Here is a 25,874-nt window from a genome sequence, read left to right on the forward strand (position 1 = left end):
TTATCCAAATTTATCATACACATTTTGATCTACTTGTCTTACTTATTTTTTCAGTTGTTTTTCTTCAGTTATAAAGGAGAAAAAACAGAATCTCGTGTATTTTTCTTGGTGTTTTGAGATGGAAGTAATTTTCTAAGCAGCTGTATCTCGCCGCTCTCCACTGCATGATAAGAGGTAATGAAAGTGTCCAGTGAGGTGACTGATAACAGAGATTTTCGGTGCGGGTTCTTTACTAAGTCGCTCCGGGGTGATCATTTCTCCTCGCAGACATCAGGCCACGTCCGCTCACGTTATGACTAATTTGGCCTATCTGGGCGCATCAGCCGTTATCTCTCCCCAAGATCAATCCGAACAGTTATGCAATACCGTTCGCCTAATCGATTATTTGGGATGTGTAGTCATGCGCTTCAACTTTGCCAGCGTTAACGCAAATGAAGAAACTGCATGTCCCAGCACACTTAGCGGCACATTGCTTCACTAGTTACACATTGGATGTAGTTCGCTGTACTTGGAAATCCGTTCATGATTCAGTTCATTAATAAATAAATAGTTCAGTGTCATGGCGGAATCCGCAGCATGTCCTGCTTTCCAGCTCGGGAGACCCCGATACGACCAGGTAAGTCCCTTCTATCCTCCGTTAACCGTCCGTTAATGGGATTTTGTTTTAAGGTTGTTCGGTGAAAAACAGCCCCATCCTCCGCCCTGCTGCCGCTCTGCTCCGGATGCTGAGACACTTTGTGGGCACAAAGTTGCCTTTGATTTGCGATCCGATTCTTTGTTCCCGTTATTTAAACCGCAGCAACTTCCAGCGGATAATGAACTTGGTTGCGATGGATGAGTTTTGACTTTATTACAGTTTTATAGTGGAAATAATTGCTCGTCGGCAGTGGCATATCAGTGTTTATGAGATTTCACGCCTCTTCGACGCACCGTTTTATCTGTGTTTAGATCTGCAGTGAAGACACTGAGAGCTCGCCGTTATTTTCTGTCCGTTTTTCGCGATAATCGGCTTTCTGAGTTTACCTTTTCCTATTTAGATTTTTCGATGTAGGCTTTATCGCAGCTGTTGGACTTTTTTGATAAAATATCTCCAAATTATGCGCAACATCTCGTACAATAATCCAGTTCAAATCACACTTTCAACCCCCTTAAGTCCGGGATGCTTCCTGCAGACTGTGATCGAGATCACTGGACGTCCACCCTGATCTGAAGCTCATTACTGAATTTTCCATCCATAAATTCATTTTCAGTGTTCAGCACTGACAGATTGACTCCGATGGCACACTATCTGAGAAGTTAAACTCGCATCTCTAATTATTCTTTGGTCAGTGCCATTTAATAAACAGTCCAAAATAAGTCATTTACATAATGACAATGCATAAAGTAAAGTCCATATACAGGAAGTGGAAATAAGTCACTAAACTGTTTTTAATTTGGTGTTTCAACTCACATGCGCAATCAGTGAAGTTATTATGATGCCACCTTGATAATTTTCTCATTACTACTGGATTGTTTCCTGGACTTTTACAGGAACTATTAATTATAAAGAAGTGCAAAAAGAGACACAAAATTAATTCAAAACAACTGCAGAGAGATTATTTTATTATTCCATCCATTTTCTTAACTACTTATCCAATTTAACAAAGCGGAGATGCTCTTAAGATTAAGAGTCTCTTTGGCAGGACTGCCCCAACCTTGCATGTTTTTCAGTGAACGTGCAAACTCCTCACAGAAGGGCCAAAAAAAAAAAAACAGTTTTAACCCCTGGACCCTCCTGCTGTGAGGCAACAGTGCTAACTAGTGAAATCCCATGCTGCCTGAATATCAAACCCCTACAAAAATTGCAAAACTACTGCAAAGAAAGTGTAAACCAACCACAAAAAGATGCAAAACAGCAAACGAGGGATGCAAAACAACCTTGAGGGGATGGAACATTGCACAAAATGGCTGCAGTGAGAAATAAAACAAACACAAAGAGACACAAAATGACCTCAAAGAGACAAAAAGACCAAAAGAAACACAAATTAATGTTGTCTCTCACAATCTGGCTTTCTTGATCTAATGTAGGAAGATTGAGGCACTGTTTACATGACTGCGCCTGCGGATCCATTGTTTCATAATTCATTCATGGACACACCAATTAGCACAGGATATTGCATTGTTCACAGACTGCCCAAGTGACAGCTTATTAACAGTCTTTGTCTCATGTTATTTATCTTATTTTTCTTTTTTTTTTTTTTGTGATTACCATCACAAAGTCCCCCTTAAGGATTACAGTAATTCATCCTGCTCCGACGCTCCTCTCGGCTTAGTTTTTCTTATAGCTCTTTCCGCTCTGAACCCCACAAAGACCTTATTTTTCCATCAGCAACCCGCAGTTCACGTTGGGCTGTTCAAGGTGCTGTAATACTTTCAGCTCTTTGCATCAAAGCATTAAAAATTAGGCCAGTCCTTAAATCAATGTAATCTCGCCTGGTTTGTCTTTGCTCTGTGCTGTGCTCCATCTCTGCTAGCCTTGTTGTGTGCTCTCCAGGGAGCAGAAACTCATGCATAATTAAAGCAGGCTCCTCACACAGATCCCCCCTTTACCCCACTCTTATAAAACAGCACTGCAGCACATATGGCCTGTCAGAGGAAGAGGCGTGTGGTGAGGGAATGAGGCAGTGACAGAAAACCCAGAGCAGAGATGTGGATGCATTTTATATATCTACAGTCTTTGTGAGGACTTAAGGTTGTTTCCAGTCATTTCAATTAGGACCTGGTGCTAGAGAGGTAATGAAAATAAAGACTTGTCAGTTCCACCGTCATTCTGCTGCGTTTCCCACCCCTCATAACTGATAAATGTCTCTGAGAGAGTCTGATTGAAGCTGCCATGTTTTCACCCATCTTGTTTGCCAAAGAGACTCTTGGCATGAGGAGCTATTGAGCCTTTTCAGACTGCTGGCGCACATACTTAGCAATTGGCATGCTGATGTAGAGACAGTGAAGGGAACAGAAAACAGGCCGCTTGACCACCACCTTCAAATCTCACTTGGGAGGAATGTTTTCTGGAAAATGTGCAGATTGTTTGTGCAAATTTGAATCTTAAAAGGCACGATTTACTTTTACATCTCAGTTTCGTTTCCTTCCATAAGATGATGAAAACTGCCAAGCGAAGAAGTTTAGCTTTTCCTTGCGTCTTCATTTTGAAGTTTCTGGTGTAAACAAGACCACAAAAAGCCCCAAACTCCTTTTACTCTAATGAAACAGACCTTTCAACTGCATCTCACATTCTTCATGTAGCAAATGGAGCAAATCAGGAGTCACTGACCTGCATAGAAATTTAAACACAGGCCTACAGCACTAGTTTGACATTCTGGCAAATACACTTATGGGTTTTGAGGGTTAGAAGATTACATGCACTCTCATGTCTCTCCTACAGTTATGAAGCTACAACCCGTTAGCTTGTTTTACCACAAGAATCAGAAACATAGCTCAGTCTAAAATACAGTGCATAAAAATATAATGGAGGGATTTCTGTTTTACCACAATAATATTTTAAACAGTGTGCAGAATTCTTCAAAATAGCATTTACATAAGCTGAGTGAGCACTTGATTAATATGATTGTAGATTCATGATTTCAGTGCTTTGAAAATCCTGGCATTGGCCATGCAAATGTCCTCATGCCAGTATAAAAGAATAAGCTGCATACGTGTGATATTATAAGCACATAAATGATGTCAAGCTGCTACTGTATCAAAGTAGCTGTGGGGTAGAGTCAGAGTACTTGAGTGAAAACATGTTTTCCTGCTATTTTAGCCATTTATTAGCCATTAAGGGTTCATTCTGTCTTGTCGTCTTTCCTAGGGTTCATTCCTTGGTCGATTGAGACACTTTGTGGACATCATTGACCCCAGCACCCTGTTTGTGTCAGAGGTAAAGTTTTCTCTAAAACATCCAGATGTACAGAGAGATGACAAATTAAATTGTCAATTTAAATTAAATTGTGCTGCCAGAACAGCTTCAGTGCACCTTGGCACTGAGTCTCTGCACCACATCTCACAAAAGATGTTAACTTGGTGATGGTTGAGAGTGCCATAGTGAAGCTCCTTTTTGTGTTGTACTGTGTTGCGATCTGGTGATGGTGAAGATCAGATGCCCATATGAGTCACATATTTTTGATACCCATCAAACCATTCAGGGACCCCTTGTGCTCCTTAGATGGAGACATTGCCATCCTGAGACACCAGGAGACAAACCGTTCCTGCAAAATGCCCCTCAGCAGCATAACTGAGCCACCAGGTCCCCTCACTGTACAGGCCAAGGGCCCAGGGTTTTTCTTCACTTTGTCACCTCTCAGTATGTGCAATATATTACAAAATACAAAATACTAATGATATTTTTTATGAAAACTGAGAAAACCTGCACAGTGCTGACTATGAAAAAACCTCAATCTAACAAGATCTGCTGATAAATATATGTATCAAATTATGTTGGCAGCTGGTAAAAAAGCCATCACTAGGAACTGGCTGAAGACAGAAGTTCCTAAATGGGAAGATTGGGCTGATGTAATGCATAATATTTATATGATGGAAAGGCTGACTTTTTACATTAGATTAGAATATGGCAAAGTTACAAATTATTGGAAAAATTGGTTGGATTATATATCACCATTGAGATCAGATTTTGTTGAATAATAGTTTGGGTTTGGGGGAACCCTTATAGTGCTACAGAATGTAAATAGTTTGGATGTAGGTAATATTCAGTGAGAAGATTGGGAGGAGGGAATGGACAAGAAAACCTATTTTTGTTTTGGAAGTGTTGGGATAGGATGTGTAATATAGAGGATAGAAAAGTAGTTTTGTACAAGACATGTACAAATTGTGTGCACAACTCTTCATGCTTGGTGTTGAAAAAAAAAGTGTAAATGTTTTGGATGTACACTTGTTTGGAAAATCATTTCAATAAAAATTGAAAATTAAAAAAAAAGAAAAAAACCTCAATCTAATTAAAAAAACAAAAACAACTATCCCCTTGCAAACAGGACATTTATAGAAGACGAATAAGATTTTTTACAACTTTTCATTGAAAAACCCAAAAATATTTGATAAAATCCCCAATAAATTAGAAGTTAAAGCAAAGCTTTTTTTGCAGACTTAAATATTTTACTCTCAAATGCAAACCAGTGTCCAGGTGTATTAATATTGGAACAGGTATTTCATAAACTTGTTTATATTTGTTAAAGTAAGCTAAGGTATAGATCAGCAGTAACACAGAAAAAAAATCCATATTCTACCCCATCCTATTCCAGTAAAAATGTAATTCTTGTTCCAATTTTTCTTTTCCTTTGTTGACAGAAACGGTTAAAAGAAAGCATCAAACTCCTCGATGACTACAAACATGGCACACTTCCACCTGAAGTGTCTGATGTTCAGGTGAGTGTTGCAGCGTAATATTATACAATCTGTTCCTGAAGAGCGTTGTCCTAGCTACACCAAAACACGCATTGTGACAATGTAGAAACTGCAAATTCAGTAACATCTTCTATCCTGTTAGGGAAAATGAAGGTTGCCAAAATAATAATAATAATTAATTATATTACTTTTTTATTGCATTGTTCATCTGTTCAGCTGTGGGAAGCCCAGAAGATCAAGCAGGTAAGTGTTACATCAGGTGTAAGTTGGCCCAGGTTAACTGCCCTTTCATGCATTCAAGTCTCTGGGCTGCTGGTGGCATGAGGAAGCTTTCATGCTCTCTGCACGCAGGCCATCATTCATCCTGACACAGGAGAGAAGATCTTCATGCCATTTCGAATGTCAGGTACGGCCTCAGATGAAGATCTTTGCTGAATTTGTTCGAGCTGATCCATTTTATCATCGTTGTCTACACTGAAAATCATGTTTTCACTGTGCAGGTTATGTACCATTTGGAACACCAATTGTAAGTCTCATATGAAAGCCATGCATTTTAATCATGCATTTCATAGAACTGTACTTGGATGTGCAGATATCCATGAACACGGCCAAGTTTGGGCACAGATGAAAGGAGATTTTGAACTTATTTTGTCCAAAAATAAGCTTCTATTCCCTGATTTCATCTAGGTCATTGGCCTTCTTCTCCCAAATCAGACTGTGGTGTCTACCATTATATGGCAGGTACTGTAAATAACATGCTTATTGTAAATCATTGCATTTATTGTCCATTTTGAACATCTGGTAAGTGCACTTTTACTGGGTACATGCAATGCTTTACCACCTGTTCTACACTGGAACATTGTAAAATAAAGTGCTGCCTGCTCGCTCACCCTTTAAACCTGGTTCCTCCCTCATTTCCTCCTTTTCTTTTTTTGCTCAGTGTTTGAACCAGAGTCACAATGCCTGTGTGAACTATGCGAACCGTAATGCCACAAAGGTAGAAAATCCCAGTTAAAGCCAAATAAAAAAACTGATACTAATCTGACAGACTGTGCAAATGTTGTGACACTGTATGTTTTCCTTCAGCCCACACCAACATCCAAGTTTATTCAAGGCTATGTAGGAGCTGTGACGAGTGCCGTCTCTATTGCAGTGAGTGTGTTTAATATTATTATAGGCAATACAGTTTATCTTGTGCAGAAAATTAACTGCAGTATTTATTATACAGCAGTATTGAAAGATGGTTTTACTTATAAACAAAGCATGGTGGAATTCCAGTCTGCCGTAACAGATACTTATCTTGCATTTCAATGTTGACTTGTATTTTATAGGTGGGACTGAATGTCCTGATTGAGAAGGCCAACAAGTTGAGTCCTGCCACCAGAATGATAATACAGAGATTTGTCCCCTTCCCAGCTGTAGGTAGGTTTTCAAAGGAGCCGTTGTGATAATAAGGATGATTATCATGTTGGTGATAATCTGCTGGTTGATTGTAGTTTATTTACCAATGATAACTAAATAAATCTAAAATGTAAAAGCTTGATAATTTTCACATTTTAGATTTTATTTATCCTTTTTTTCCTAGTATTTATCTTTTTATTGCCATGAACATCAACAGTTCAACAGATTCTTCTAAGACATGTCCTCCTTTCATTTAATCTGATGGAAATATGTTTAATGTCTGATTGAACACCTGGTATTTTCTCCCAAAATGTTTTACTGTGAGTTTCAAGTCTGAGCTGTCACATTAATGGACAGACGAGCCCAAGGTTATGACTACACGTGTCTATCATGCATCTTTCTTAGTTGCTCAGAATACCCGAAACAGCGATAACACACACACGACTGCATATCTCCAATCAAAATATTGCCTATGATGCATTTTCCAGAGATATTTCTTTCTGAATCTGTTTGAGGTGTGTGGGCAGCGCAAACCTTTCAGCCCTGCTCTTAGTCACGTAACAGAGAGAACTAAACATTGATGACTTACTTTTTGCTAGAGTCCGCGGTGACAAAAAGTGAATACATTAATTCAGTTCAGTTGAGTTTTATTCATATAGCGCCAATTCATAAAAACCTTAAGGCACTTTATATTGTGAGATAAAGACCTAAAAATATTACTTGTTAATCATTAAATACAATAATGGTGTATAAACACACAAGGAGTGAAAAGAGGTGAGTGAAGAAGAAATGCTCTGTGCATCATAGGAAGCCCCCCAGCAGCCTAAGCCTTTTGCAGCATAACTAAGGGAGAGTTCAGTGTCTCCCTCCAGCCTTAACTATAAACTATTTTAAGAATAGAGATGGTGTCTGTCTCCCAAATCCAAACTGGGAGCTGGTTCCACAGTAGAGGGGCCCGATAGCCGAAGGCTCTGGCTCCCATTCTACTTTTGGAAATTCTATGATCCACAAGTAAGGCTGCAGAGAGAAGAGTGCTCTGTTACGTTAATAATGAGGTCTTTGACATATGACAGGGCCTGATTATTCACGGTTTTGTATGTGAGGAGAAGGATTTTAAACTCAATTCTGGATTTAACAGGGAGCCAATGAAGCGAAGCTAATATGGGTGAAATATGCTCTCTCTTTCTAGTCACATTTAGTACTTTTGCTGCAGCGTTCTCGATGAGCTGAAGGCTTTTCAGGGAGCTTTTAGAGCGACCTGATAATAATGAATTACAGTAGACCAGCCTAGAAGTACGGCATCTGATTAAATGTATTAAAATGTCTGAGCTGCCTTTCTCCCCTCCCTTCTCAGCTAGTGCAAACATCTGCAACGTGGGCCTCATGAGACACAACGAGCTGTCTGAGGGGATTGATGTGCTTGACAACAACGGGAATGTGGTGGGATCCTCCAAAATTGCCGCAAGACATGTGAGCGCCTGTTTTTTTTTTTTTTTTTTTTTTTTTTGCGTACCCTGCAAAGTTGTTACCTGGCAGTAGTGTTTATACACTTGCTTGTTCTCTTAGTAAATTTTCCAATATGATGGTGGCTTGAAGTGCTAAAAGTTCTCATGTCCTGCTTGGCTCCCATCACTCAGCACCCAGCTGATTTCATGAAAAAGAAAAATTAAACCCAATGTTTGAAATGGAGCATGTGCACAATGTTTATTATCCCCAGGCAATCATGGAGACTGCCTTCACACGTGTGGTCCTCCCGATGCCAATCTTCGTCCTGCCCCCCATCATTATGTCCTACCTCGAGAGGTTTGTGCAGAAATACTTTTTTTTTAATTGCTGGGGCTGCAACTAGTGACGTATTGTTTTTTCTTGACTATAAGATCATAAGTTGGTATGAAAAAGTACCAAAAAAAAACAGCTATCACAAGTTCCCAGAGAGATGTGGTGTAGTTAAATGTACAACAGTAACAACACAGTACAAACCTGAAAATTTTAAAATGATCACAAAGATATGATGCAGTAAGTGTTGCCATGTTTGCTAAAAGGATTACACAAATGAAAACAAAAAGCAAAAAAAGTTACCAACATAGAATACGCTTGAAAATGTTTAATTTATGAACACAGGTGTGGGTCATGAAGCTTTTTATTCTGCTTGCAATGCAAGAAATGCCAGGACTACACATTTGGTCAGAACTGAGGTAACACCATCACCTTATATAAATGCAGTGTTGGTGATACATAAATTTGGCAGTGATTACGCTTTTTAATTACAGTGCAATTTAATAATCTAGTGGCAGCAGGATTTTTCATCACCAACGTTGATGCTTTTGCCTCCTGATGGTTATCCAAAGTCTGACTGGAACACCATCAGCAATCAATAAATCTGTCAGTTTTCTTTGTATCATTGTGTGGTGAACTGAAACTGCTTTATCATTGCTTTAATTCTGCTGTTTGTCAGTACTGTCTGCTTGAATTTTGTCTAAAAATACACTGCAAATATTTGTGCATTGACTGAACAAAAGCTGGCATCTGTTGTGCTCCAAAGTGTTTACTAAACTATGTATTCATTCAGTCGTAGGTCACTAGAGTGAAAAACAGAGAGAATATAAGTAAAAAATAGAAAAATAAAGCAGACTTTGTGCCTTTGAAGAAGAATCTGCAGTCAGATTCATTATAGTCACACACACACATAAATCTCACACCCTCCAATTGTGCAGAAATAGCTCCCCCAAATCTGCACATGATATTTTTCTCCAGATCCAAAAATAACTCATCGCTTTGCAGGAGTCATCTGGGATCGATCCACACACCAGGCTCACGTTTCCTTTTATCTGTCTTGACTCGTGTAGGCTGCGATTCCTGCAGAGCAACCGCAAGTTGTTGCTGCCCATCCACAGCGTTGTGTGCCTGGTTACCTTCGGCCTCTCCCTGCCCGTGGCCATCAGTCTATTCCCCCAGATGTCTCAGGTACAGTATGCACCCCGTTAGACAAGCTGATGTTTTCAAGGCCAGATGGCACAGGGAGCAGCTGTGTCACAATTACATGTACACTGCTTGACAAACAGAGCCCGACCCACATCCTTTCATTCCAACATCTAATTCGAACTCTAAATGATTTTTAAGGCTGAAGGCAGAAGCAAAGAGCGAAATTCTTACATTCAGTTTCACGTTTTCTTTCTTTTTTTTTTCTTTTTTTTTGTTGGCAGATCGAGGTGTCTCGCCTAGAGCCAGAGATTGCCATGGCAACAGATTGCAAGGTGGTGACCTACAACAAAGGTTTATGATGGATGGCGGCGGAGAGGGAGAGGAGAGAAAGGGGAGCCGGGACGGAAATGAGGCTGCAGTGTGAAGAGCTGTCACGGAGCGCCAACTGTTGGGTTCCTCCTGCCGACAGGTTTGGGAACTATGTGCTGCATTTTTATCACAGTAAAAATTGTACTGTGGGTCCCAGTCCCAGTCCCATTAGTTAATTATTTAATACTGTATAAATAAGTGTTTGCTATGTACGTGCTATTCTTTGGTGGTCCACACAGGTACACTTCTTGTCACTCTCTCATTTCTAACTTAACCTGTCTGTGACTGGGGAGCGTGTGTAGTCGTTTTTTTGTTTTTGTTGAAAATTGCTGCAAATCAACCAAAACAGTAAAAATATTACAAGAAAAAAGGGCAGCATATTTCTACTGTTTTTCACTTAATTCTGTTTTGACTCTAGGGACAAAAATTTCTAAAATATTATGAAATATTTAAGAAAAAAACAACCCAATGAGATATATAATATATAAGAGCTTACAAACGGGGAAATCTTTGAACATCCAGTGACGCGTTTGTCCAAAGACTGTTCTGTTTACTGCTGCCTGGAGGGGGAAATCTGATTTTTTCCTAAAAAAGGAACCTTAATTTAAGTTGAATGATGTTTATTCACAGTCCTTTGTCCCTAATTACATGCACTGTGACCAGATTTCTGTCATACTTTGAAGCGATACCCTGCAATAATCTCCTAACTGCAGCCCTCACATGGGAAACAGAGCTTATAATGCCCATACTGAGCCAAATACATTAAATATATCTTATATATAATCTTATATAACAACTTACTTACTCACTATCAATAACCAGTAAGTAGGAGGTTATTAAGGGAGAAGTTCATATGCAGAATAAGACATTAATAAGTCCTTTATATTGAGTAATAAATACCCCCAAAATTGCCAATTTGTATTCTAAAAAGACACAAAGATCAATGCTTTTTATTAGTTTTGTAAGTAGTAAAAAATCCTTTAAATCACTTATTTATCTTTTCTGCCTTGTTAATTGTCTCACAGTTGCTCAGACCAATCAGGGGACACATTTTGAGTGTACTGACCCCAATTTTTGAGCCATAATCTGCAGCGCATTTTTTTTTTTTTTTTTTTAGTTTGAATTAGAGATTGGAATTTTTAGGATTTTCTTTTTGGCTAAAAATATACCAGCACCTTATTTTATTTAAAAATTTTATTTGTCACAAAAACATTAATATCATAGGAGGAGAGATGTGTTGTGCTGGCTACTTTCCATCTGCAGTCCCTGTGGATGTAGGGATAAATATGAAATAAAACTACATATCCACTGACAGGCCTTAAGTATTCAGATAAGGTTCTTTAAAAACAGAAATCTACTGAACCGTGGCGGTGACATGTGCTGAGTGAGATGAATTAAGGCTGAAAAAATGAGTTGACGTCTCTGAACTGCAGTTTCTTGTTACTGATTGTTCAGCTTTAGCTACAAGCTGATAATAACCTGATTACGGTGATGGAAAGCAGTCAGCTGCATACAAGCTAAACTGTTCAATGAGAATCATTCTGCTGAGGGACTCTGTACTCTAGATGTATATTTGTTTATACACTTTCTAAACTGACAGTTGACACATGCCAGATGTTTTAACCCACATAATGTGAAATAATCTGCAGAATTCCTAACACGTGGAATTAGGTTTTCTTGTATGAAGGTCATTTTGATCCACTACTGACTGCTGTCAGATTACTGTTGTATTATTCTTTTGTACACAATTTTAAAAAGAACCATAACATATATTACACAACTGACTGTTTTTAATTCTTTGTGTGATACTTCCACTGATATTGCTGAAAATGTTTGCTAGCCAATCAATGTAAACCTGTTATTTTACTATATAGCCTGTAATAAATACTCTTTTACTGTATATAAAGTGTCTGCACTCTTTACTTGGTGTTTCTATAGGAGTCCCCCCCCCCCCCCCCCCCCCCCCTTTGCTGCTAGACTTTTGTTAAGTATTAAATCTGTTTCCCCTTTTTGCAGTGCTGTGAAAAAGTGAATCCCACCTCTTGTTAAGTCTGAGTTCAATTTCATTAGGCACACCTGGGCCTGATAGATCTGGTGAATCGAGAAATCTCAAAAAGCAGCACATCATGCCGCAATCTAAAGAAACAGCTGAAATTCTTCTGCAGTGATGTGAAAGACTCATTGCCAGTTATCGCAAACGCTTGATTGCAGTTCTGGCAGCCAAGGGTGGCACAACCAGTTATTAGGTTTAGGGGGCAATTACTTTGTCACACAAGGCCAGGTAGGTCTGGATAACTTTTGTCCCTTAAGAAATTTAAATGAAATCATCATTTAAAAACTTCATTTAATATTTACTCAGGTTATTTTTTTTTTGTCTAATATTAAACACACACATGAGTGTGACAAATATGCAAACAAATAAGAAATCAGGAAGGGGGCAAAGACTTTTTCACAACACTGCACTTATGTGGATTCAATAATTTTATGTAATTTAGAAGACAAGAGATTCACAATACTGTACTCAGATAAGGAGAGCCGTGTCCACTTATTTTCATCTTGTATATGCCCCTTTTTTTTTGACAATATTTGCATGAGGCAAATCATTTGTTAAGTAAAACAAGCCTAACAAGCTAAAACTTGACATTTACGTAAAGTGAAGCAAACAAAATCTAGATTTGGACTACACTGTGGGTATAAACTCCAAAATTCATCACATTTGTCAGGAAATCCCATTAAAATGCTCCATAAGGTGGAAAAGGTGTTTGTATTGCAGTACTCACTTATTCTGAATTTGCCCTTTACACATACTACTAGTACAACTACAAGTACTAAGTCAAAAACTGAACACCTTTTTTTTTTTTTAACATGTAGTAATGCAACGTTCTCACCACCAGAGGTCGCTGCCGCCTGTCTCAGATAAGACATCGACGTCAGGGTTGAAAGGGGAAAGGTCGTTTGAAACATGGCTGCTCCCCTGGATGACATGTTTTCCTTCTGCGTGGACGCCGGCAAAGTTGCCAGCTGTGTGGAAGTCAGATTTATCGACAACATCAAGGTGGGACTAATTCGTGCTTTTCAGATTAAACGGATTTGAACTAATCTGGATTAAAGTAGCGTTAAAGCGGCGGTGCTGTAGTCGCATGTCGGCTACCTGTCAGTGCTGATCGCAGCCGGGCACGACTGGCTAAGCCCCGGTGTGGAGATCGGCTGGTTGTCTGAATCCCCCCCACAAAGGGTTTGATGTTTATGATGTTTTTAGTAGCATTTTAGGACAGCAGTTTCCGGGGACCAACGCTTAGCTGGCAAATGTTTATTCCCATTCCTTAAAGGAAACGCAAACTTCATAATAGCACAAGATGTAAATTCAGTGGCTGTTAAACCACTCTTTAGGTGCACTAATGATTGTGACTGACAGGTTCACGACTTTAACTTGGTGTGTGTGAAGCTATTACTTTTTTATCCCTTGACATCAACTCACAATCTATCCTTCATTTTCTAATATTTTTTCGGCTGCGGTCAACAGGATTTATGAAAAGGCTATCTATAAAATAAAAACATGACCTGTTTTGGAAGTATTTTTATGACTCTACCTTATTGTACCTACATTATAATCAATCCAGTCCTTTTTGGCTACTTAAAACATCTTTACAGAACTGTGATGTTATATTTGTTGCAGTTTCTTCTGCCATCTTGGCCAGCTCTGTCTTGAAAAACACTTTTCATTTCAGTGTCACTTTTTTACCCAGATATATATAAAGGATATATAGAAGTGATTTTTGCCAAAAACTCATCACAGCTTCTACCTGTGACAGGAATGTTCTTTCTGGCTCAGTGTGACTTTATAATTTATGACAGAGATGTTTGACGTATCTTTGACAGATTATAGACCAACAAGTCATTTACAACAGTTTCAATACCAACAATAATTTTCTGGCAAATATTGGAAATCACTTTTTGGCAGACACACTTTTGATACACTTTTACAGCTGTGTCCCGCTCTCCTTGTGTAACAGTCTGTCTCCTGATGCTGTCTCTACACTCTTGAGGCAGTGCAACCTGAATGGGCTGCAGGTACCGTTGTATTTTACCAGTAGAGAGAGAGATATTAGCAAAAAGCAAAACTAGAGAAAAATTGGTCAGGAGGAATAAGGAGAGATGGTCTCTGCACTATTTTCTGCACTTAGATTTTTATACTGGCAAACTGCTGAGTTGCACATTGATAATATAATTGAAGTTACAGCAACACAACCTGTAACTAAAAAACACTGCTGGATTGCTGGTATTAGATTATAGATAAAACAATTGATCAGTGATTTTGTAGGCTTGGCAAGGAAATTCAATCTGTTCCTCCTGTAATGTCTCTGACTAAAATAGTACTCAGTAGTTTCATTTTTTTTGTGGGTAAAAAGGGTCTAAAACTCAGAAAGCCTGAGTTAACAGAGAGAGGTGGTTCACCTTATCTCTTATTGGGGCTTTAGATTTTGCCGAGCCAGCGAGCGCAAAGAAAGCTGTGTTGAACATGCTTCACCTCTGGGGTTTAGTCATGTGTAGTATTGTTGTTTTCCAAATGTTTATCTGGAAAATGCTTTAGGCCTTACTTAATGCTCATTCTGAAACTCGATCTTTGGTTTCACAGAAATCAGTCGAGATTTTTTTTTTTCTTTCAGACACAAAACATAAACAGCCTTCCCTCACATTTGTCATGTGTGTGTATTTATTTACTTGTTTACATTTGGTTGTCGTGTTTGTGGTTGCAGAGCGCCTTCTGGTGGTCAGGCAATGTAACACAACATAACATAACATGGTTGTTTCTCCCATTTCTTTACTTTTCTTTAATCTTCATTTATCAGCTGTTATAAATGCAGATACTGATAATCAGCACATCGATAAATGTTTGTTTTTAATTGGTCTGTTTGTTCTGAAATTCCCCAGTGTTTTTCTATCAGTATGTTGTATCTCTCATCTGCTTGTAGGTTTTACTCATGTTATTGATGTACAGTTGGTGGGTGAAAGAACAAACACAGTAACTTATTGTTCCTGGAAAGACTCAAAATAATTTTCCTAAAGATGTGTGGTGTGAAAACAATGCTACCTTTTCTGTGACACATTTCTGCAAGAAAAGACATTATAGTTATGAGTAAGGCACAAAACTGGGATTGGGTCTGCAACAATAATATTCTTTACTTATTAATCTGATAATTACTGTTTTGATTTGCCTGTTTTTATCCTGTTCTGTTACACAACCAAACAAATGTATTTATTTCAGTGATATTAAACAGAAAAGCAGCAAGTTGTCGCTCTGAAGAAGCTGCAGACGTGCTTGGGAGTCTGCATGGCTTCAGCAGTTTTTCAGAATATCATTTCTTTAAAACATACTGGTTAAGAAATGAATCATTTCAGCTCTCACTGTGATCCTGTTTCCCACAGAAATGCAGAGTTGTGGCAATTGATTCCATTTTAATTTTTTTTGTAAATTTTCACTGTCTGGTAATTTTCCTGTAGTTGCGTTTCAAAGAGTCCTGCTGTGACTGAGAACAATCATAACGGCTTATTTTTGCTCATGTTTCAGGGCAAGGGTCTCTTTGCTAAAAGGAGCATAAAGAAGGGAGAAACCATTTTCATTGAGCGGCCTCTCATCTCTGCACAGTTCCTGTGGAACGCTTTGTATAAATATAAAGGTGAGATTTTGGTTGCAGACCTTCACATATACAGAGAACCACATATATGACTCTGTAACTTGCTTCTTTTCATTGATTAACAAGGGACTGATGTTATATGAGTAATGACGTATAACGTAACAAAAAAATCTGCCTGTGTACTCGGCTAGTTATGGATAAATCAGAATTTTAAGAGGAGTATCTCAAATCAAACTTTATCATCTTCACGCTGCTCTGCTGTCTTGTCTCCAACAGCCTGCGAGTACTGCTTACGTGCTCTGGAGACCGCAGAGGAGAATGCGAGGAGGCTTGGCGGCATTCCCGGACTCAGCCTTCCTCATCCCGAGCTGTGCCGTGTACGACCAGAGCAGCATCAAGCCTGCCCACAGTGCCAGGTAAAACTGATCGGGCAGTGAGTCCGGTCCACTCCCACAAAAGTACAACTTTGAATTTTTGATCAAGGTAAAATTCTCACAGAAATCGGTGAGGTCGATTATAAGATATGAAACATTGATTTAAAGGTAGCAGTGGTCAAGGAAGAGCTTCAGCTACATCAGTGGTGGCTGCTAGTTAATCTGTCTTTAGAGGCCACTACTAACACCCAGTCATTAATACTAAGGTCATATGAAAAGTTAATACATGCGATGCTTTTTCCCATAGCTGGAAAAGAAAACATTTATCCTATTTTGAAGCTGTGCCTTCCTGATAAAATATATTTGATAAGTTTTAATGTTTTCAGTTTTTGTTTCTTTTGATGTTCTTTGTGCCAAAGTTTGTAGTGTCATTACTCCAAGTTCAAAAGAAGCTTCTAAGGCCTTTTAGAAAAAGGCCGCTCTTCCCTCAGAGCGTGGAAAAGGATTTGAATAGTTAGAGGAGGTGGGTCTCTATTTCTTTTTACTTTAATAATTCACTAAGGAATGATTCAAAAATAAGAAATAGAGGGTGGAGCGGGAACACAGATTTGAATCTTTAAGTGCTTGACTCGATGGGGAGTCCCAGGTACGTAACCCCTAGTGGAGGACAGAAGACAGTTTGTTTGAGAGAGAAGTAAAGGAGGCCATCTACACTCACTGGCCACTTCACTAGGTAGATTTGATCAGCTCCTTGCTAATGCAAATATTTAATTAGCCGATCGCATGGCAACAGCTTAATGCACTTACGCGTTTAGGCACGTAGAAATGGTCAAGACAGCCTGGTGAAGTTCAAACTGAGCATCAGAATGGGGAAGAGAGGTGACTTTGGATGTAGGAGGGTTTTCAGCCAGCAGAAGATTGGAATAATGTTGCCTGGTGTTGATTTCTGCTGAGACATTCAGATGGACGGGTCAGAATTGTGGCATAAACAGCATGAAAGCATGCCTCAGATCAGTGGTTCAGGCTGTTGGTGATGGTGTAATCTTGTGGCACTCTTTGTGCCCCTTAGTACCAATTCTAGGTCTGCAACGTCGACTTACAGAAGGATAAATCACCACAAAGCTCAGATCATCTCAGACTAGTTTCTTAAACAGCAGATCACCAGATCTCAATCCAGATGAGCACCTTTGGGCTGTGGTGAAACAAGCGATCTGGATCGTGGATGTTCAGCTGACAAATCTGATACTATCATGTCAACATGGGCCAAAATTTCTGAGGAATGTTTCCAGCACCTTGCTGAATGTACGCCACAAAGAATTAAAGCAGTTCTGAAGGCAAAGGAGGGTGTAACCCAGTACTAGCAAGGTGTTCCTAATAAAGTGGTGAGTGTATACAGTGCCTGCAAAAAGGCATTCAGAGTTTAGACTATATTAAAGTGAAGTAAACATACTTTCGTGGGTTGCTGCTCTAGGGGGTTTTGAAGCTTCACTTTTAATGCTCGCTCCTGTCTCAGTAAAACCCAGTGCTGAATGCAGATTTCTCAGATCTGCTTTTCAGAATGGATGATGATGATGTTCCAGAAGTGGTTTATGTCCTTTAATAACTTCAAAAAGCGCTCCAGTAAATTTCATTCTCTTGAAAGTCGTAGCTTTCCCGATTTCTCCAAAGGAAACTTAAACTCATAAGTGGGGGTTAAAGAGTCCTGTGATGAATTTATCCCGGGAGTCAAAGCAGTGATTTAAAATTGTGCAGCCTCATGCAAAGCATTTGTGTTTTACTCAGCCCTGCAGATTCAAGAAGTTATAAACCATAAAATCAATTTTCTCCTTAGTGATTAAGTTTATTAAACATTTTGAAGGGTTTTTTTTGGTGACTCCACCCCCCTCTGCAGGTGATGTACTGCAGCAGCGAGTGTCGACAGGCAGCAGCAGAGCAGTACCATCGGGCTCTGTGTCTGGGTCCCTCTGAGGAAGATCCGGATCACCCCATCAATAAGCTCAAAGATGCATGGAGGTGCACAGGCATTTTTTTTTTAAGTATGATTTTTAACCTTCTGAGAGTAATGACATTTTAATTCACCGCAGTGATGTACTTTCAGGAGTGTGCATTATCCCCCAGAGACCTCCAGCATCATGCTTATGGCCAAAATGGTTGCTATGGTGAAGCAGGTGAGTCTTTTCATCTAGTTTACAGGTTTGAAAATACTTTGGTGTTTGTACTAATCTACCCTGACCAATATTAGAAATATAATACAAACACCTTTCTGTAAAGGGATAAAATATGCTGCATGTAATTTGATTTTTTTTTCCTCTTTTGCTCTGTATTGATATGTTTAATTAAAAAAAAATTTAACTTAATGGAATTAAGCTTGAAATGAACTTTTCCCTGATGCAAGTGCTGTAAACGAGAAAAGCTACATGTTAATTTTTGAAAGGTCACAGGTTCATTAGGCTAATGTTTGCAAACTTTCCTCTTTTCACCACACTGACAGAAAACAAATTACAGGGTAATGTACATATTAATTAAAAAAATGAATATGTCATGGTTTTAAGTTTCTGAAAGCTGCAAAAAGTGTTGAGTCCTATTATAGGATGTTAATGTTACTCGTGCAGGTTTGAATGAGTTCTTTCATTTAAGCTTTTCCTCTAAAAATGCTAATTATAAACTGTGAAACAGAAGAAGGTGTACAGGAGGAAAAAAAAGCTTCATTTTTAGCTGTAATAAATCACAACATCATTTATATTTTCCAGGCCAAAGATAAAGCACACGTGCAGAAGCTGTTCACTCACTTCTGCAGCCGGACCGCCAACGAGGAAGAGGAGATCGCCCATAAGCTCCTCGGAGAACAGTTCAGAGTAAGTTACGTTCATGTTATTTCTGCCTGACATATGAATTGATTGAGGTGCAAAATGTTTGAAGTCTGCAAATTCAAAGACAATATCGTGTGCTCATGGTAATCGCAGCTCTTCACAGCTCAATAAGCAAAGCGTGCCGGTGTCACCCCTGAGTTTCATTTCTCGCTGTGGCTGCGTATGTTTGATGTATGGTTACTGTCATATAAACATATTACATATATGACTATTATTTTTGCAGGGGCAGTTGGCCTTGTTGCACAGCCTTTTTAGAGAAGCACTTTATGATGACCATCTCAGCCGGGTAAATATGTCTGTAAAGTTACACCACATGTTGTTTCCTCTTGTTTTCAGTCCAGCTGCTTTTAACCGACTGCTGCTAGAAATGCCACAAAAAGCGTCTGTTGTTCAAGACGGCCGATTAAAGCTGCTCGCTGGTGGAATTGGAGCTGACAGCTCTGATTTATTTGGCCACCTTTGCCTCCTTAATATTGTTCTACCTATTAAATTGCTGTTTTATGGAATGTCGTACCTACAGTAAATATGAGCAGGAAATTAATTGGTGGCGCTGGGCAGTATTTTAACTTTTATTTATTTATATATATATATATATATATAAAGATATGAGACAGTACTGTTAATATATATTCTGATTATGGCATAATCATTTGCACTATAATACAATGCCAGTGGCACTCTCACTGTCTGTGCAGCACTGTGCGCTCTCACCTTTCACACCCGAGTGCGCTCACTCACAAGTTCTGCAGCTTTGAGGGAAACACGGCAGTGGTCAAACAGTAAATAATATCCCCCTGTTTTTAACAATGCCTTTGGTTAATTGTTCTAATGTTAATCATATGCATTACAAAATTTGATAAAGTCAGTTTATTTGTGGAAACGGCAAACCAAGAAGGTTGTGAATTATAAATGGCCGAATGTGTTTTTGGGTGCAAAAAAGCAGCCAAAATGTGTCCAAAAAAAAAAAAAGAAAGATGAAAACGGTTTCTCCGTCAAACAGTTCATTTTCTTTTTAGACATCATGATGAAAGCCATGAAATTATTTTGATAGTTTTCATGAAGATTGATATTTTCACAGCTTTCCTACTTGGATTCAGCTCCAGCAGCTTTGTATCGTTTAGCCTGCTCTTTAGCATTTAGCCTCAGAGCTTCTATATCCTGAAATTCCTCATCTTAAGATCCCGTTGTTTGGAATTGTAGTTTAAAACATGAACGTAGCTACTGTGACGTTACTGAAGTCCCATTTTTGAAGCCCTGAAATGAGCGTTTTCACTGCTGCCAACTTGGATTAAAAAAAACGAGGGGTGGGTGTTGCTGGCTAACAGCTTGTCAGTCACAAATCTTCATTGACCATGATTTACAAAATAGACTTAACTTAATTTTTTAAAAATACATTATGACCTGAAATGATGAAGCCTAATGTGTTTAGAGAGGTCAAAACAGAAAGCTTTTTTCCCATAGACTTCTGTAGGACCAGAAGTCTTTTTTGCATCCACAGCTGTCGCCATCTGGTGGCTTTCAGATAGAATGCAGATTTAAGGCACTTCGCGGATTGACTTCATTTTCCACCCAGAAGCTACATCCATGTTTTATACTGTCTGTGATCGCTGCTCCTGTAAGAACTCTCTATACCTGTCCATGTTTGCCATTGATCATCTGGAGTTAACACTTCCTGGGTAAATTCTTAGGTTGGGGAAAAAAAAAAAATCTGCTTGACTATGTTTGCACTACTTGGTGTGACTGCGGTTGTGAGGTTTGTGAAGCCGTAATAAAACGATATCCTGGGGATGCTGAACTTGCTTCAAGTACACAGCAATCAAAAATGAGTAAATTAAACCATGATTTACACCCTGCTTGTATGTTATGAGCCAGATTGCTTTTTTTATTGAATTTATTTTTTAAAAATTGGTTCCTTGTTAAAGGTTAGAACATTTTTGGAGTAATCAAAATTTCAGTTATTCCAAAGGGCTCTCAAACATTTTCTAGCAATTGTGTAGCTGCACAGCTTCTCAAATGTGAGGGTTGCTTCTTTTTCATGCTGCAGACTAAATATTTGTGTGTCAGTCACCTTGGGCTTGAAGTGACATTTTTCTCTGAAAAATGTGGATCTGAAAACTCCCCGCATGGATTATTAAAGCTATGACTGTGTTGCAGTGGTTTGTCCCTGAGGGTTTTCGTTCTCTGTTTGCTTTGGTCGGGACCAACGGACAAGGCATTGGCACCAGGTAAATATCACTTTAACCTTTAACTGGGTTTAGCACCGGAGCTCGATTTGGCTCCAGCGCTTCACTGTGTTTGTGCTTTGTTTTATCCAAATGCAGCTCTCTGAGCCAGTGGGTTCATGCCTGTGATGCACTTGAGCTTCCTGCCCAGCAGAGGGAGCATTTGGACTCTTTTATTGACCAGCTATACAAGGACATAGAAAAAGGTCACAGTTTTATCTTAGTCTTGCAGTATTTTCTACAGTAAATTCTTTTTGTCTCAACTGAGCAGATTTGCAATGGCCATATTGTCTGTGTTAGTATTTGTTATTGTCTGTATTGTGTGCTTTGCAATTTTGACCAGTGCTGTGGTTATTACATAAACACATGCATACCCAAGCAAAGGTCAGAAATGTGCATAAATTGTGTCTCTTCTCTGCAGAAACTGGAGACTTTCTAAACTGTGAGGGGTCTGGACTCTTTCTGCTTCAAAGCTCATGTAATTGCCGTTGATGTCTCTCTTATGAGCACTGCTACTTCAGATTAAAGATGCTGTTAGACTGGGCTGAAGGCCATATGATGACACCCCCCCTCTCCATATGGCTTCTTTGACCTCTGCAGGTAACCACAGCTGCATACCCAACGCAGAGGCGTCATTCCCCGACAACAATTTTCTCCTTCACCTCAGTGCCCTGTGTGACATCAACCAGGGAGAGGTGAGCTGACATGTCTGGGTTTTGAGTGATAAATTTTGGCCTGAAATAGACTGCAAAGAACATTTGTGTGCTCTCTTGTCAGGGGGTATTAGAAGGCTGAGACTTTAAGGATTGGAGTGGGTTTGTCAAGCTGTCAGAAAGATTGAGAAGCCTTGCATCTGCGTGGCACAGTAATGTCACAGCGGCCGTGCTAGTTGCACAGCAAAGATCTTCTTTGAGTGCTGGCAAAAACTGAAGCGTTTTGTACAACGGGAGCAACCGTCTGCATAAGGGAGCGTGTGGGAAAAGATATTGCTACAAAATATCAATATGAGAAGTTTGTAACTGTTATGGTACAATAACATTTTTATTGATGTTGGGGTTCTTCAGCCAGATGAAGTGTGTGTGTGTGTGTGTGTGTTTTTCATTTTCAGGAGATTTGCATCAGTTATTTGGACTGCTGTCAGCGGGACCGAAGCCGGCATAGCAGACATAAGATTCTGAGGTAAACATCTGTAATCCCCGGGATACTTCACTTGAACGGGGGTCATACTGTTATGAATTCCATCTGGATCAATAAAAAGCCTTCCAGGCAATAATAGGGTGTCTTGAAGCAGATAGGCTAGTGGGTCTGATGGCTGCTCCTGCGATCACACTACCCATTGATTAACATGATGTCTGTGCATCTTTGAGTTGCATCCCAACACTTTTTTTTTTTTTTTTGGAGAGTTTATGAGACACATAGTGTTTTTAATGCATCCTGTGTTATTTCTCAGTCTTGAGAAGGTGTCATTTCATTACAGGTTGGTGGTGTGGTCTGCAAGTATTAATTGCAGTGTTGAACAGTCGCTTGCTTTTGTGCACAGCAGCCACTTCAAACGCCAAGATTTTCTTAACAGCAACGTGCAGAATGGTTCTAATTAAAATGAGCTCTTAGCAGAGGTGCAAACAATGTGACTAGTGGAACACTTTCTTCCCAGGGAGAACTACCTGTTTGTCTGCTCGTGTCCAAAGTGCGTTTCCCAGATGGATGAACTCGATGTGACATCCGAGGAGGAAGAGGAAGAAGAAGGTGTGGCAGAAGGTGAAACAGAGGGGGATGAGATGGAAGATGAGATGACAGATGTCTGATGAAAGACTTGGCCATATTGTTCTCAGTCGCTCCCATTCCTGCCGCCACAATCCGCATCCATAAAGCCCAGAATAATAAGAACTAGTCCAGATCTGCATTTCACTGGCCAAATGTGTGTAGAAAATGGCCCATTGGCAACACATTTCAGCCATTCTTTATTTTAGAGATCAGTCAGAGAAGTGTGTGTGTGTGTGTGTGTGTGTGTGTGTGTCAGCATTAGGGCGGCGATGTTTTGCTTCTTTTGGCTCTACTTCAGCACACTGGGGGTTTAAAATAGAACAAAGAAAATGATTTGCGTATCTTTTTTTTTTCTGTGACATTGAAGTTCAGACTGGTGTTTTAAACCCACGGGGACTGAATAATGTCAAATTCATTTATTGAAGCTGCTTTTAAAATCATTTTTTTGCACGCAGCATGGTAGTCTTTGGAAATGGAACAGGGATAGCATTTTAGTTGGATTTCTGGTCGCCCATTGGTAGGCAGAGAAAAACGCCAGGGTATGAATGCTCTCTCTACACTGTTTGTGTTACTCAGCTGTTTTACATTGACAGCATGTTGTATGAACTACCACTTTTTAAGGATAAATATACCCAATCCCCAATATTCAACAGACAAAAATCCAAACCTCTGACTCTATATTTTTATGACGTAGATATTAGGGTCACCAACTCTGTGCAAAGGTTTTCTGGGTGATCACCTTTATCCTTGCTTTGCTATCTTGACAGAGGTGATCTATTCCAGGATGAACCCCCCCACCTTTTGGACTCAAAGGCCCACTGAATGTTTCAGTATGGTGTGACTCACAATCACCAGATCTTAACACAGTCGAGCACATATTGGAAATGTGTCAGACAGCATGTGCAAAACCATCATCAAAACACCAAATGAGGAAATATCTTTTGGAAGAATGGCATGTTTCCCTCCAGCAGATTTCCAGAAACTTGGAGAATCAACAACCTTCTGGCAAACATTCATTTGTGATTGCTGTCAGTGACCCTGCAGTTTCATACATAGCTCATATATATAATAAGATAATAAGAGCAGCACAAGATCAAGTCTATAGCCTATACTGTAGTTATTATGCGTGTAATCCATTGTGCGGGAGTAAAGAGCCAAAGCAAAACTGTCATCATGGCGACTGAATAATGTTTAACATGTAAGCTCACTTAATATAACAGTTTCCATTTTCTAAAGACTCTTAAAAGAAAACAAAGCAAAGGTCAGTTGGCTCATGGGTGCTTCTGCTTTACCTAAAATATGTTTCTTACATGACTATGCATAGAGTGCTGTTCAGGCTTTTTATTTATTGTCCTAATTACAGCCTTGTCATATGGGAGACATCCAGCTGGTGAAATATAGTTTGGTTTTCACGCTGTGATCTATTGGGTTGAGTTAAACCTTACTTAATGCATTATGGAGACCTTGAGTGGAAAATTGCTTTGTCAGTAGCTGTTTGCCCTTTGTTGAGAACTGTATTTCAGACCACGGTTCCATACGAGTGAAATTGCTGCTGCTGCTCCACGTGAATCAATATTACAACAAAGACTGTAATCACAAATCGCAGTGTTTTCAGCTGCTCAACAAAGATTGGAAATATTGAATGACAATTTTCTCACTTAGCAATCAGCGCAGTGGCACAAGAGAGCGTGGCTTTGTAAGTCACATGTGAAATTTAAATATAACAGGAGCCTAGTGGTTGTCATTTTTACTGTTCTGGCATAAAGCATTGAAATTGGATGTCTGTTGAGTCATTTGTTTTACACACCTCCTGTCTTTGCTGCTGAAAATTGTACTGCTAAAATATTTGTTCAGTCCTTTCGTATTAACTACAGATCCTTAGTCAAATTGTCTTTTCGAGGCTGTTAGGCCTTCAGTACTAATCTTCTTCTTTTTTTCTTTTTTTGAAGCCTCGTGCTTCAAGTACATGGAAAACCTATATTAGACACTATGCCTTATTTTTTTTTTAATGCCATTAAGGGTTAAACTTGGTGATTTGCCAAGTTTTTATTTTTCTCCTGGACAAATTCCATTAAAAGACCAAAAGCAATGAATTGATCCTTCAACAGAGTATCGGCTACGTGTCTAAAGCCTGATTTAGGTTATTTCTCTGTGGTGTAGATCTCTGTTCTTGTCCAAAAAAACTATTAAAAACACATTTGTGAGCCACAGCAGTTCCATAGACTAATAACAGCACTGTCACTTTCACTGTCACTCAGATTTTTAAAAAATATTTGTTGACAATGAGAAAATTTTAGCAAATTGTGTTCTCAAATTATCCTTCAATTAACAAGTAGCCTAATTAGGGTAGCTATTGATCCCTGTCACTCCATCACTGTGCATGTAGACACTTAAGTGTCTAATTTGCAGGGGTGGATGCTGGATAAGAATGAATCTATTATAAGTGTGTATTTACAAAGTTAACCATATTCCTATTCTTTCCTCTATCACTTGTACATTGCTGACATTTCTCCATTAACAACCTCAGTTTACTCCAGTGCCCAGTCTTGGCTGCATTAACGTCAAGTGCTTATTCACCAAGGATGCACACAGGAGGAACAGAAAATAAAAGAACACATGTCTGTGAAATGATGCACACCTGGGACCTAGCACCGTATGAGGTTGGACCGCTGGTCACATCCTTCAGTTAAAGCTCCCACGCCATCAGCTGTCACCCTGTGAAGCGATTCCAGAAAATCTGTAGGAGCTTTGTAGCTGTAAAATGTCATTTTTGCTGCAGTGGCCCGCTGCAAGGGTCAATCCCGGGCAGCCTGGCATATAGTAGAGGACTCCGCATCACAGAGCCCGGCTGTTTCAAGTAAGGAAAGCAGAGAGGTCAAAGAGTCTGCTCTGACAGAAGTGGGATAGATAGAGGCTCTTTTG

General features: G+C 39.4%; 2 protein-coding genes across 3 annotated transcripts; both read left to right on the forward strand.

Annotated features, from left to right (window-relative positions):
• Window positions 1-379: 379 nt before the first annotated feature.
• sfxn5b (sideroflexin 5b) lies at window positions 380-11,958 on the forward strand. The gene is made up of 14 exons (XM_030739090.1): window positions 380-616; window positions 3,848-3,916; window positions 5,338-5,415; window positions 5,611-5,637; window positions 5,746-5,800; window positions 5,895-5,920; window positions 6,082-6,135; window positions 6,335-6,391; window positions 6,481-6,546; window positions 6,726-6,816; window positions 8,150-8,265; window positions 8,513-8,598; window positions 9,642-9,759; window positions 9,999-11,958. Exons 1-14 carry the CDS (start codon window positions 560-562, stop codon window positions 10,074-10,076), a joined length of 978 nt encoding a protein of 325 aa, XP_030594950.1. The 5' UTR covers window positions 380-559; the 3' UTR covers window positions 10,077-11,958.
• Window positions 11,959-13,015: 1,057 nt separating this feature from the next.
• Window positions 13,016-24,731, forward strand: smyd5 (SMYD family member 5). Of its 2 annotated transcripts, XM_030740111.1 has the most exons (14): window positions 13,016-13,141; window positions 15,656-15,764; window positions 15,999-16,138; window positions 17,988-18,109; window positions 18,195-18,264; window positions 18,847-18,951; window positions 19,190-19,252; window positions 21,121-21,191; window positions 21,288-21,394; window positions 21,610-21,666; window positions 21,789-21,883; window positions 22,297-22,367; window positions 22,843-22,946; window positions 23,720-24,731. In XM_030740111.1, exons 1-14 carry the CDS (start codon window positions 13,049-13,051, stop codon window positions 23,791-23,793), a joined length of 1,281 nt encoding a protein of 426 aa, XP_030595971.1. In that variant the 5' UTR covers window positions 13,016-13,048; the 3' UTR covers window positions 23,794-24,731. The 2 variants fall into 2 exon arrangements, with proteins under 2 accessions (XP_030595971.1, XP_030595972.1); XM_030740112.1 differs by having other exon boundaries at window positions 22,843-24,731.
• The last annotated feature ends 1,143 nt before the right edge of the window (window positions 24,732-25,874 follow it).

The sequence above is a fragment of the Archocentrus centrarchus genome, chromosome 10 (genome assembly GCF_007364275.1).
Source record: "Archocentrus centrarchus isolate MPI-CPG fArcCen1 chromosome 10, fArcCen1, whole genome shotgun sequence".
Taxonomy (NCBI): Eukaryota; Metazoa; Chordata; class Actinopteri; order Cichliformes; family Cichlidae; genus Archocentrus; species Archocentrus centrarchus.